This window comes from Lampetra fluviatilis, chromosome 1 (genome assembly GCF_964198595.1).
Source record: "Lampetra fluviatilis chromosome 1, kcLamFluv1.1, whole genome shotgun sequence".
In the NCBI taxonomy this organism is placed as follows: Eukaryota; Metazoa; Chordata; class Hyperoartia; order Petromyzontiformes; family Petromyzontidae; genus Lampetra; species Lampetra fluviatilis.
Genome location: NC_136275.1, coordinates 31,714,918 through 31,727,283, shown reverse-complemented (window position 1 = coordinate 31,727,283; position 12,366 = coordinate 31,714,918). Strand labels below are relative to the sequence as shown.

The following is a 12,366-nucleotide window of genomic DNA, read 5'->3' as shown; positions in this document are numbered from 1 at the left end:
GATTGCTAATTTGCTACAATAGGCTATGGGCTTATTATATTGACATTAAAATAATCAAGACTTACAAGCATGCAATCACAACTACATTTAAAACAAATATTTTCTGGAAGTGTACCTTGAATGAGTGTGTAATGTGTTAGAATTAGCTTGTTTATAAGCAATCTCAGGCTTGTTAAGGCCTGGCAATTTAAACTAAATATTTCCATTGCTGCATACTACAAGTAATAAATTACCAACAATGCTGAATAAAAAGATAAGGATGATAAGGATGTAATTTTCTTCATGACAATGAAAATAAAATGACTCAAGAAGAAAGTACTTGAAGCACCCCAGATTAGCACAGTTGGCTACATACTGTATGAAAGAAGTTCAACAAATATGCAAATACATGGCACTCAAACGTAGAGGAAATTAACGACCACCGCAAACGACATTCAGAATGGCAGGTAACAATGTAAAACACCGGGGAAAGTGCGACATCTGCACCACGCCTGGACATCTTTGCGTCCCCAGTGCTGTTTACACATTGCACAAGACGCTCCATTACGGTGGAGTAGGAAGGCCGTGGCTGAGAATCGAACTCGAGTCGCCAGGCTCATAGCGTATTGTACCAGCAACCGCACCCCCGTTCCCGCCAAAGCACACACGCTCGCACGCACGCACACCCACACACAGACTGTCGCAGAGACGCACCTGTGTGCGGCCCAGTTTGGGTGCAGGAATGGCGCGGGAACGTTGTTCTCGAGCTGTATAATGGTGAGGCGCAGTGTGGACACGTTGAGCGTGCGCAGCCCGTGTACCGCGCCGCCCCACTTGAATTCTCCCGGCAAGGAGGTTGAAGAGTTGCTTCCTGCACACGGCAAGGGGAAGTGAGCGACACGCTTTGAACTCTAATGCTCAAAACATAAAACGCACGATGACACCGGGTGGCTCTCGGAGATAATATTGTTATCAGAGAATCTATTTAGCACTGTAGAGATCCTGGTATCAAATCTAGGCAGCCGACCGTGATTAAATTGGCCTCTCGAGTGTAGTCAGATGGTCTCAGATCACTCACCATTGCCTGCATAAAAAGCCCTATTATATTAGATTTGGTTTGTTAATGAAGCGTATTCCATATTTAAGGATAAAAATTATACTTTCATGACAATGTGAAGGACTATTTGCAGGGCATATAAAAGGTACGCCTGTGGTGTGGATAAGAGGTATATTTAAATGGCTTCAGACATAGTTCATCAATACTAACTTCCTGGGGCAGCTCTCTGATACAAGAAGACTATGTTGCATTGCTCACTGTTAAGAGTTCTGCAGGATAATTTCTGAGTCTCTTGATGCAATGCCAAAAAAGCACGATTCCAATTAAAAGCAAAACTGACAAATATGTAAGCATTTTTTAAAGATTGAATGCATACCAAGTGGGTGGTTTGGTGACTCAATGGGGATTGAGACCTCACTTCAAGATAATACTTGATAGTGCTGACAAACCTGGGTTCAACCCCCAGGTTACCGACTGGAGTAATGCACCATCGTGTATGACAGGTGTGACGTTCTAATTCGAGTTATCAATCTGTGCACAAATACCACCACGAATTAAAAATATTTAGGGCATGCGTGAATGTTATAATTGATGGACGTGTTTGATTGAAAACTACTGAAGTTTAACGTGTGTGTGTGTATATGGCCAATGCAAACGCCACCTCGGCTGTTTTGCCCTCTGTTCCGAATGGTAAATATCAAACAAAAATATTTAAAATTGAACCAAGAGGCTCTAATTAATCATTGATCGTAAAATGAAAATAAAAACATCATAATGCAACGGCCAACACAAATGCCATTTCGATGGTTTTTCCCTCTGTTGTGAATTATAAATTTCTAAGAAAAATATTTTAAATTGAACTAATAAGCTCTAATTAAATTACTGATTGTAAAATGAAAAACTACAAGTATGCATTATTATTTGGTTTGAATGAACAATACTGACACCATCCTCCTGATCAATGTAAGGCTCAAGGACTTGATTAAATGCAATAGAGCACCATTGTCTCCATCACAGATCCGCTCTCATCAAGCGCATATTCCAATCCTTTCATTAGTCCCGTTCCACTTGATTTGTCCTGCTCGTGTGTGCTTTATAAATACAAGTTGTATTCCACTACAACTAGACCACTTTATATCAGTTGATGAGCAAGGCACAAAGGCATATTAAACAACACACCCAGCAACACTGAGCACTAGCGGTAATACAGCAGACAAGATTTAACACGTTGTTTGAGTTGAGCAAGGTTATTCATCCTTGAGAAAAGAAACCATGGGAGGAAGAGGGATTTTTAACGTTAGGGAAAATAACAAACAGGGCGCCAATAGTAAAATATCTGGACAAATGGTCCCTTTGGTAGGATGAGTCCTCCACATTGTCTAACCGACTAATCATTCATTAGTCAATTTGTTTTATTAGTTCATTCGTCCATTTAATGGGCCAGTCCCAAGGGCTCACCTGTGGTGGCAATGAGTCCCGCTCCCGAGCTGGCACCGGCGAGACTGAACTTGTGCGCGAGGTGGCGCCGCTTGTCGTTTTCCTCGCGGTGCTGGTGCTTGTTGAGGGCAAGCGGGTTGCTCGTGTACTGGTTCTGGTAAACGCGGTACTTGCCCTCCTGACCCAGCTTGAAAAGCTGGCTCGGCAACGTGCCCCTCATAACCAGCTCGCGGCGCACGCTCAGCCGGGACACCTCGCCTGACGAGTTGATCACCAGCACCTGAAGAGCAGGGGGATGCATGTTTCCGCACGGCTCTTAATTACTCCGTTCTTGTCGGAACTCTGAAGCTAAAGAGGGCTGGGTCTGGTTAGTACTCGGATGGGAGAATGCCTGAGAAGACGAGGCATTGTACGTTTTTCGACTGCGAGGTGGCCATGAGATGGCAGTAATGCAATGGATTTTAGAATCTATTTGCGCAGAGCTCTGAGTGTTACCCTCGTATGAGTGGGTACTCCAGCTTCCTTTATCGTAAATGAAATTGGCCAACCATCCCATGTAGAATCCTTCGTAACAAAAGTGTTAAAAAGACTTTCTTCAGTGTAAAAAAGGGATTTTTTTATCACATACTTTGCCAATCTCACAGTATATTTAATTTCTGGGGAGCTCAAAGGAGGTCACCACCTAACATGGAGAGAACCATAACCAGTGGAATGTGTGAGCAGACCTAGCCGATCAAGGAGATGACTGTATACTTGTGGCAGGGCCTGGAATAAGTGATGTGTGGTAGCAACTATGACATTGTTTATAATGGCATCTTGAACTAGAATGTCTTCCTAGCCCAACTGAGGAGCTGACTCGGAATAGAGGGGTACTCGTGTTGATCAGATGGCACATACCCACAGCAGCACAAGCCTTGAAGCCTTTATTCAGTAAAATAAAAGCTTGTCAAAGGTGAGTAAAGCTTAATCTTTTCCCAAAAATGACTATATTGAACATCCTTTAGTCATCCGCAGATCATCTAAGCGTATATGAAATGAGCTGACCGAAAACTAAACAATACATACGGTGTATAGGCATCACCGGTACGGCAAATATTGAGATAATTCAGGTTAAGAGAGGCAGCGAGAATAAACAAGGACAGGTAGGTAAGTCTTCTTGGTTTTTTCGGTAAAGTCACGTAGAATGGAAATAATAAAATAAAACATTATAAAATAATTCTCACGACGTTTCGGCCACAACGCAAGCAGCCGTCCTCAGGTGAAGATCAGGTCTGTCGGGGAGACAGCGTCAGACGCGTCGGACGGCTGCTTGCGGTGTGGCCGAAACGTCGTGAGAATTATTTTATTATGCTTCATTTTATTATTTCCATTCTACGTGACTTTAACGAAAGAACCAAGAAGGTAGGTAAGTGTTTCAGTGCTGAATCCTTCAGATTTTTGGCATGGTAAAATGGCCTTCACTTGATAAATGGCAGCAAACAAAGAGCAATCTATCCACACTTTAGGCTGGAGCCCACAACAGGGGTAAGTGCTAGTAACAACGGCCCATTCAGAAAGCAGTCGCATACAGCAGCTGCAGTGGGATCATCGCCAATGCCCGTGGCTTGTCATTTTTGGCCAAGTTGACCGGTAGGCGAGGCCAGTGTGAAAAGCAGATTTCCAAGTGGCGTCAGTACAGAAGTAGCTGAAAATACCACGAATAAATTTTTTTACTCAAATTACAAATGGCGCTTCTGCATTATGGGATCAAAACAATATAATTCCAGAGCAATGCAATAAGTCTAATTCTTGGCACCAGGCACCAATACAATGATGTGAATAGAGGTATGAACTATGTAAAAATTAAACTACGTACTTCAACTCAGAACAGAACGTCAAGATAAAGCAGCATTATAGGGCTCCTATGCTGTTAATATAGATGAAGGTACCCCGACATACCACACGGCACTGGGGGGAATACAAATACGGTCGTGCGTCTGGAAGCCACCTGGATGCGAGTTTTCATTATTTTTCTCCAATTAGTGGAGAGTCACATCCTCTTAAGAAACAAATCTATACTCACCGTGTCTAACAGCTTGCGAGTTCAAATAGCGCGCTCAACTCTTATTAGTGAGCTATCACACGGGGAGAGGACGTAGGGTGCACGATCTCATTGGAAGGTGGAAAACCATTCAAATCACATTCGTCATCAGGGTAATTTAAAAGAGCCCAGAAAAACTCAAATAAAAATAAGGGGTCGGTTGGGAGACTGCTTGGAGAAACGAACAGGATTGGTGGAGTGGAAGGGAAAATTCCAGGAAGGATGGGGAAGAGGTTAAAAGGAATGTATAGAATGGGTTTGGAATGCCTGAATTGTACGTGCTGTTCTGAAGATGTTGTGAAGTCCGAGTTCAAGGCTTACCCGGGCTGAGACTCCTGTGCACATGTAATGATCCACCTCTCCCCCACCAGCAAGTCAATACATTTTTTTCATGCAGTGTCATGATTTTGATGAAGAATCAACTATTAATTTTACTATTGTTTTAATTTAAAGCTATTTACTATTGTTGTTCTTCATTTCTCATGTGCACAAACTGGCAACAAAAGCCTAAATGTAAAATTAGCATGCAATATGTATATAGTTTGCAGAAATAATAAGCAATTCTTACGCGTACACAATTTGATAAGTGTATCATCAGCCAAATAATATTTTACTCAACGCATTGTTATATGACGAGTAGATATACCTCGGCAAAAAAAACACATCCAACAGTGTTTTGCGTTGAATCGTTGTCATAGCCGCCGAAGGCCTCACTCACCTCCTTTCCCTCCTTGAAACTCTTGTTGGCTTCATGCACGGCGGCGGCCGCTTGCGCACTCTTCAGCTGGTTCAGCTTGCTCTCGGGGTTGCGCAATCGGGTCACCATGCGCGTGGCAGTGGGCGTGGGCCCCTTGCCCGTCTCCGAGCCTGCCATCGCCGCACGACACGACACAACACACAGCGCGGCACGTCAAGGGGCCGCAACTGTCCCGTTGGGCAGCGCCGTTGTCCTAAAAAAAGCGTGACAAAGCCTGTCGATGCTTGGTTGTTATGACGACGCTAGAGAAATTAGGGATTGTATTTCAATCCCGGCCCAGTTACAAGAGGACAGTGATTAATGCGAGTGCTTTACGAGGTTTAAGAAAATTGCACCATTTTAAATGCGTTGAAAGATTCAGTCTCCCGTGATTTAAGTTAATTGTCTACATTAAGAGTTCAAGAAAACATTATTGCCTCATTTTAACGATTTCATAAATAAATGTTTAATCCGTTTTCCTTTCTTGTATAGTTTTATACAATTGTCTAAATGTAACATTGACCTATGATTTACATATAATATTCATAAAATGTGATAAATTCTCACATGCATAATCGATTTTAATTGAATAATTGATGCATCATTACATGTCTACTGGTTTAGTTTCAACTGATCATGTTTAATAAATGTTTAGGATAACATATTTGTACATTTAATGTATTTGGTCATTTGCAAATCCCAGAAATATTTTGTATTATCCGACTTGTGTACGATAAAATATGGCGAACAACAGGGTATGCAGCATTCCTTCAAGAAGCTCATGAATGTATAACCATGCACACAACTAAATAAAAAACACAAAATGTATGAAGATAAGTGCATCCACTGCAATGCATGGAAATTAAAGGGAAATGGGGCACAGTCGATGGCAGTGTCAAGTGGTTAATTCTCAACAATAGGAAAATCAACCCTTAAAGGGAGTGGAATAATTCAGCATGTCCTGCGAAAAAATAATGCAGGTACAAAGCACACCCTGACAAAGTAAATGAAACATGCCAACAGGTTCTGCGAATGGATGAGGCACATACACAGCACATCCAAATGTCCGAATGGATTAAATGTGCCAAGACGTCCTGCTAAAACGCAACAAAGACACACAGTACAGCCACGCGGTATGAATGGAACATGCAAGGAAATTCTGTTAAAAGCGAAGGCAGACACAGCGTGCATGAACAGATGACTCCAACTGACCCCCTCCCCCTTTGTGGGAATGGAAGATGTCAGCACACATCCCTCCTAATGAACACGAAGGCAGGCAAAAAGCAGTTCCATGAGAGAGTGGGACATGCAGCATTTCTCGTTAAAAGCCAAGGCAAATAGACAATGCACATCATGTGTTAATTAAACATGCAAACCTTTCCTGCACTGTTTCGAAAAAGTAGGCATCTGTTCAAACGGCAATTCGAATATCGTGTTTACCGTTGCCACCGTTTGATGACTCCCCATCAGCTGAGGTCTTGCCAGATTTATTGCTGCTGCATACCGACTCTGGAATGAATACAGCAGGCAACCAAAACAAAACAAAAAACACACACAAAAACACCAGGCCATTAAGCCGCCGGCAACCTGTCTATGGAGAAAACACGCCTCTCTCCAAGCATTGAAATTTTTCTCCCTATTTTTAATCAAAGATTATTATCAACATGTCAACAGTGAAACAACAGTAAGCAGGTTTGAGAGAGCTGAATTTATGTTTCTCCATATGTGGCAGTGCCACGTTTGAGAGCAATTCAATGTTTTGTTTGTTGTTTGAGCAAATTGCAAATGCCCACCATTTTGGCTGGAGGTGTCAGATTTTTGCGACACATTGTCAGGGAAGTCCAGCCCAGCAAGGTCGGAAGTCGTTGATGCCGCTGCATTCTGGGAAGGCTGCTGGGCATCCAGATCTGTGTTGCCGCTGGCAATGGGACTGCATGCACGGCTTGCAGAAGAGCCTGACTTGGAGTCTCCAGATCCTGCAATGTACATATATTAGTGCAGTGTAAATAACACTCTGCCTAATTGCAGCCTGCATTAAAAAAAGTACTGCGAATGCATTCAGTCCACGAAGGCGTGTAAAATAATCACATGACTGAATTTGTGGCTGTTAAACAGAATAGCTAATAACAAGTTATAAAGATGGTTAATACATACTCTTTGGTTCTTTAGGTAAAGTCACGTAGGTAGAAAATAATAATAGACCACTCCCACCTGAAGACGGTTGCTGGTGTGTGGCGATCGAAACGCCGTGATCTATTATTATTTTTTACCTACGTGACTTTACCGAAAGAACCCAAGAGTATGGATTCCTGCGGTCACCAAAGCTTCAAATCAAGAATGATGAATACATCTTTCTTTTGATATCAATTATCCAGTTTAACACGTAGGCTTTCTCGACCAATATTGTTCATAATCAACGATTTTTGGGTTTAGATCGCGTTATTTATAAATGTGTCGTAACCCTCCACCACCCGACACGGCCAATCAGTAAAAAAAGTGTCACGTTGACAAAAGACAAATAGTTCACTGCTTTAGCCCACCGGTGTGTTGAAGCGTGAAACCACAACATTTACAATTTGAGTACGACGTTTCGCTGGTAATTGCATCCAGCATCATCGGGCAATTCGCCAGAATGGTGAGGCTCTGCTGTGTCTCCCGTTCTTATATAGAGCAGCAGCAGGGTGACGTCATCATTAACTCATTAACTCATCAGGTGCAAAGATTTGAAGGGGGGGTTATTGTAATTATATACTTGATTAGTAATAAGGCTATTGTTACGATGCGAGTTGTAGATTAGTAATCATTTGGAATGTGTTCTATTGTGATTATGCTACATTAATAATCAGTTAGTGCTTGTTTCCCTTATAAGGAATTGTAATGCATCTTATTTAATAATACGCTTCCAGGCCGCACTAAGCCTGTAGCTGTCTGAGCGATTAAAGTTATTTCTGTTTCTCTCAATCTCAATGGATTCTCTAATTAGTCTTTGCCAGTAGTAACTAGTTTTACACAACACTTCAACGTTGTCAAAATCAATTGAGTGTCCCTGTTGGCAAGCATGTTCTGCCACTGCCGACAGTTGTGTTTACAGAAAGCAAACGCACACTGATGCCTATCTGAATGCGAAATCGCATCATCACCCAGCTCAGAAATCCTCTCTAATCAAGACGCTCATACATCGGGCTAAAACAGTGTCAGATGATGAAAGTCTAGTGAGAGAGATTAAACATGTTAAAGAAGCACTAAGACAGAATGGCTACAATAATGCTCAAATTAACAGAGCACTAAATGCCAAATCACGATCGCAAAGCAACACTGCTGAAAGCGATCAGATTATTAAAACAATAAAAATACCATTTATCTCAGGAGTAACTGACAAATTAGCCCGTGTTTTGCAAAAGCAAAACATTACAGTAAGATTTGGTACAGTACACAAAATTCAACAACTAGCAACGTGCACTAAAGACGAATTACCTAAATTATCAACAGAAGGTGTATATCGGATTAATTGTGTATGTGGCAGATGCTATATTGGACAGACAGGGCGTAACGTTAGTGTAAGACTAAAAGAACACCAGAGAAATATTAAACTATCGCAAACACAACTGTCGGCAGTGGCAGAACATGCTTGCCAACAGGGACACTCAATTGATTTTGACAACGTTGAAGTGTTGTGTAAAACTAGTTACTACTGGCAAAGACTAATTAGAGAATCCATTGAGATTGAGAGAAACAGAAATAACTTTAATCGCTCAGACAGCTACAGGCTTAGTGCGGCCTGGAAGCGTATTATTAAATAAGATGCATTACAATTCCTTATAAGGGAAACAAGCACTAACTGATTATTAATGTAGCATAATCACAATAGAACACATTCCAAATGATTACTAATCTACAACTCGCATCGTAACAATAGCCTTATTACTAATCAAGTATATAATTACAATAACCCCCCCTCAAATCTTTGCACCTGATGAGTTAATGAGTTAATGATGACGTCACCCTGCTGCTGCTCTATATAAGAACGGGAGACACAGCAGAGCCTCACCATTCTGGCGAATTGCCCGATGATGCTGGATGCAATTACCAGCGAAACGTCGTACTCAAATTGTAAATGTTGTGGTTTCACGCTTCAACACACCGGTGGGCTAAAGCAGTGAACTATTTGTCTTTTGTCAACGTGACACTTTTTTTACTGATTGGCCGTGTCGGGTGGTGGAGGGTTACGACACATTTATAAATAACGCGATCTAAACCCAAAAATCGTTGATTATGATCAATTATCCATAAACAAATGTTTTCATGAATGTGAAACAAATGTCGCATTCAATCGCCAGATGATCTAGTAATTGTCAGCACATCATTTTTGGGAAGCCAAGAGTGGCTGACTCGGAGGAACTGCAAAAGGAGTGTGGACATTCTACCATTGGTGGCATTGAAGCACAGAGACGCTTTCACTTGATTGAACCAAACGAGTTATAAAAAATATTTGATAATAATCTGACCAAAACATCCCAAGCAGGAACCTCCTGAACCTGAGCCCTGATACCCAATGAGGCTATAACTGGTAATTTAAGAAATTTGAACAAATTTTGCACCATCAGCGGCAGGTGGTGGATTGGCGGCCTTTTCGTCCTCTGTGGTTTTGCTGGTCTCGTCGCCCCTGGAGGACTCCCCTGTGCTCTCCGTGCCTTCCTTGGCTCCGTCTTGATCCCCAGATGCCGCCTGCCCAATCCCAGAGGCCTCCTCGTTGTCTTTACTACCTTCCCCTGCACTTCCATTCACAGGTTCTGCGAAAAGAGATCACGTAAAAACTAAATATATTTTAAAACCAAACCGAATACTGTAACTGTGATCGGTCATTATTTCATGAACTACTGTGGAGATTTTTTTGGGGGGAGGGGAGGGGGAAAAACTAAATCGTGGCGTCTATTTTCAATTAAAGCTACTGGCTCCCAATTACTGTGAATGAAAATTTAGATGTCATTGGAAGCAAAAACACATTTACACATGTTAAGAGGCACATTTTTAAAATATATATAAATACACCAATGTCCTGCTTGTCTTGTGGCTGTTGGCAGTATTGTTCTATCCCACACGTTACCTACAACTTAACGAATTCAACTCGCATGACGAGCCGGTTCAGTTATCATTGTATTACACTGCATTTAATAAGGCACCGTGCAGCTCACAATGTAGATTAGACTGCAGAATTTCACTCATAAAATGTGTCTGGAGCTGTATAAACAAGTTAAATCTATCAGAAACAACTTTTGCTCGTTATTTAATTGTATCCTACAATAAAAGCACCATACATTTTTTTGAAATATGTTACTTTACAAATGTAATTGCTGGATTCCGCAGAAACCAGTATATTCATTCCCAATGACAATAACACATCTCTGGAGTAAATGTATTAAAGTATATTGACTTGAGGGAAATGTTTAGAATTTTTGCGGTGCTACTGCTAATATTTGCTGAGGTTAACTGCTTTCCTTCAAGACTTACATAGCACACGGCAATAGAATAAAACACACACGACCTATCCCAGTCAATTATAACCATCTTCACCTGCCTTTGTAGAGGTGCTTTAATGCTGAAAAAAATGGCATTTTTCCCTATTTGCCACTGAAATGTTTTTATTCATTAAAATGTATAACAGAGTTTTTTTTTATTTACTGTTATTGGGTGGAAAGGGTGCACAGCCAGTCTTATATGCGTTAGCTGTGCACCACAATAGAGGTAAGTTTATTCAGCCTTCCAGGCTCTATGACTCATTTAATTTTGGTAATTTAACCGACCCAATTTTGTTAATGCATTTTTTTTTTTATTAACATAGTTACAATTCACTGACACAGTTAGTTCGCTCTTGCCTAAAACAACCAGGAAATCCTGCAGCATTTAACAGGCCACTCCCTGCTGAGGAGACTTACGGAATTTGTAACCGGGCCAAGGTATTATTTGCTTATAGAAATGCTCGAAAAACGCTGGTTCAGTGGCCAATTTGTATGTCTATGTTGAACTTCTTTCGCACCATATGTAGCCAACTGTGCTAATCAGAGGTGTGGTTAATGGTTGTAAATATAATTCTGTCGTGATGAAACTCTTGGCTTAAAATAACAATTTTTTTAAGACAAACTGGACTCTCTGGCTCACCATTGCAGATCTCCTCCCCCTTCTCCTCTGCCTCCTTGCGCGCTCGCTCCGACTCCTCGGCCATCTTGCGTTTCAGCTCTTCCATCTCGACCTCTCGCTTCACCTTCTGCCTCTCCAAGATCTCCTCTGTAAAATGCAAGGCGAGTGTTTGAAATTCCACATTACTATGGCAGGAAGCAGTGTTCTCTACAGGATAATGATAATGACTTTTGGCAAAAGATACATTTATTTGATGACAGATGGATGATGATAATGATGAAAACCCAAGTCAACCCTTAAAAGACTGAACCACTTGACCTTGTGATTATGAGTGGGGTGCACTGTTAGTGTCACAAGAAAGGATTTGATGCTTTATTAGAACTGAAAATGAAATAGAATATCACGAACATTATAATTTCTGTCATAAACATGAGACAAAATAAGACATTTTTCCCTCCTAAGCAATGGTGGAGCCAGGATTTTCAGGTAGGGGGGGCAACGCCTCCAGCAATGAAAAATGATAGGAATTGTTAGTAAGTAAGAACTTGTCCCTTGATTTTTATTCAACGTGTGTGCGGCGATGACGCAGCCATCGATCGAGGGTGGAATTCGAACCGTGTGTGATCGGCATCGCGCTCGCTGAAGGTGAATGCCTTCAGGGAAGTCATGTACTGTATACGCAACTGCGCACAATTCTGCGAGTCACTTACTTATTGCCAATTATGGACTCAAGACTATTGTCCTACCATCTCATAGAGTCCCTGGCACATAATAATATGCTACACAGTGGCAATGAGGGTCGCAAAATGCCAATTTATTACTAATGAACCCCAATGATCCAATCGAAATTAGGAATTTCGATCGAATCATTGGGGGACACGTGCCCCCCCCCCTTCCCCACTGGCTCTGCCAGTGCTCCTATGTGATAAGCCAGCACCTGCA

The 12,366-nt window shown here is 41.7% G+C and overlaps 1 protein-coding gene across 9 annotated transcripts in view; it reads right to left on the bottom strand.

Moving 5' to 3' along the window:
• The window catches only part of BPTF (bromodomain PHD finger transcription factor), a 64,896-nt gene that overhangs the window by 37,007 nt on the left and 15,523 nt on the right, over positions 1–12,366 (bottom strand). For 7 of the 9 annotated variants that reach the window (XM_078860741.1, XM_078860756.1, XM_078860782.1 and 4 more), the window contains exons 6-12: positions 11,446–11,571; positions 9,888–10,079; positions 7,083–7,265; positions 6,730–6,798; positions 5,272–5,420; positions 2,495–2,753; positions 694–850 (exon numbers count right to left, since the gene is read on the bottom strand). In XM_078860741.1, coding sequence (XP_078716867.1) covers positions 694–850; positions 2,495–2,753; positions 5,272–5,420; positions 6,730–6,798; positions 7,083–7,265; positions 9,888–10,079; positions 11,446–11,571 — 1,135 coding nt within the window. The remainder of the gene's footprint in view (positions 1–693; positions 851–2,494; positions 2,754–5,271; positions 5,421–6,729; positions 6,799–7,082; positions 7,266–9,887; positions 10,080–11,445; positions 11,572–12,366) is intronic. The other 2 variants (XM_078860773.1, XM_078860801.1) reach the window with 2 other exon arrangements.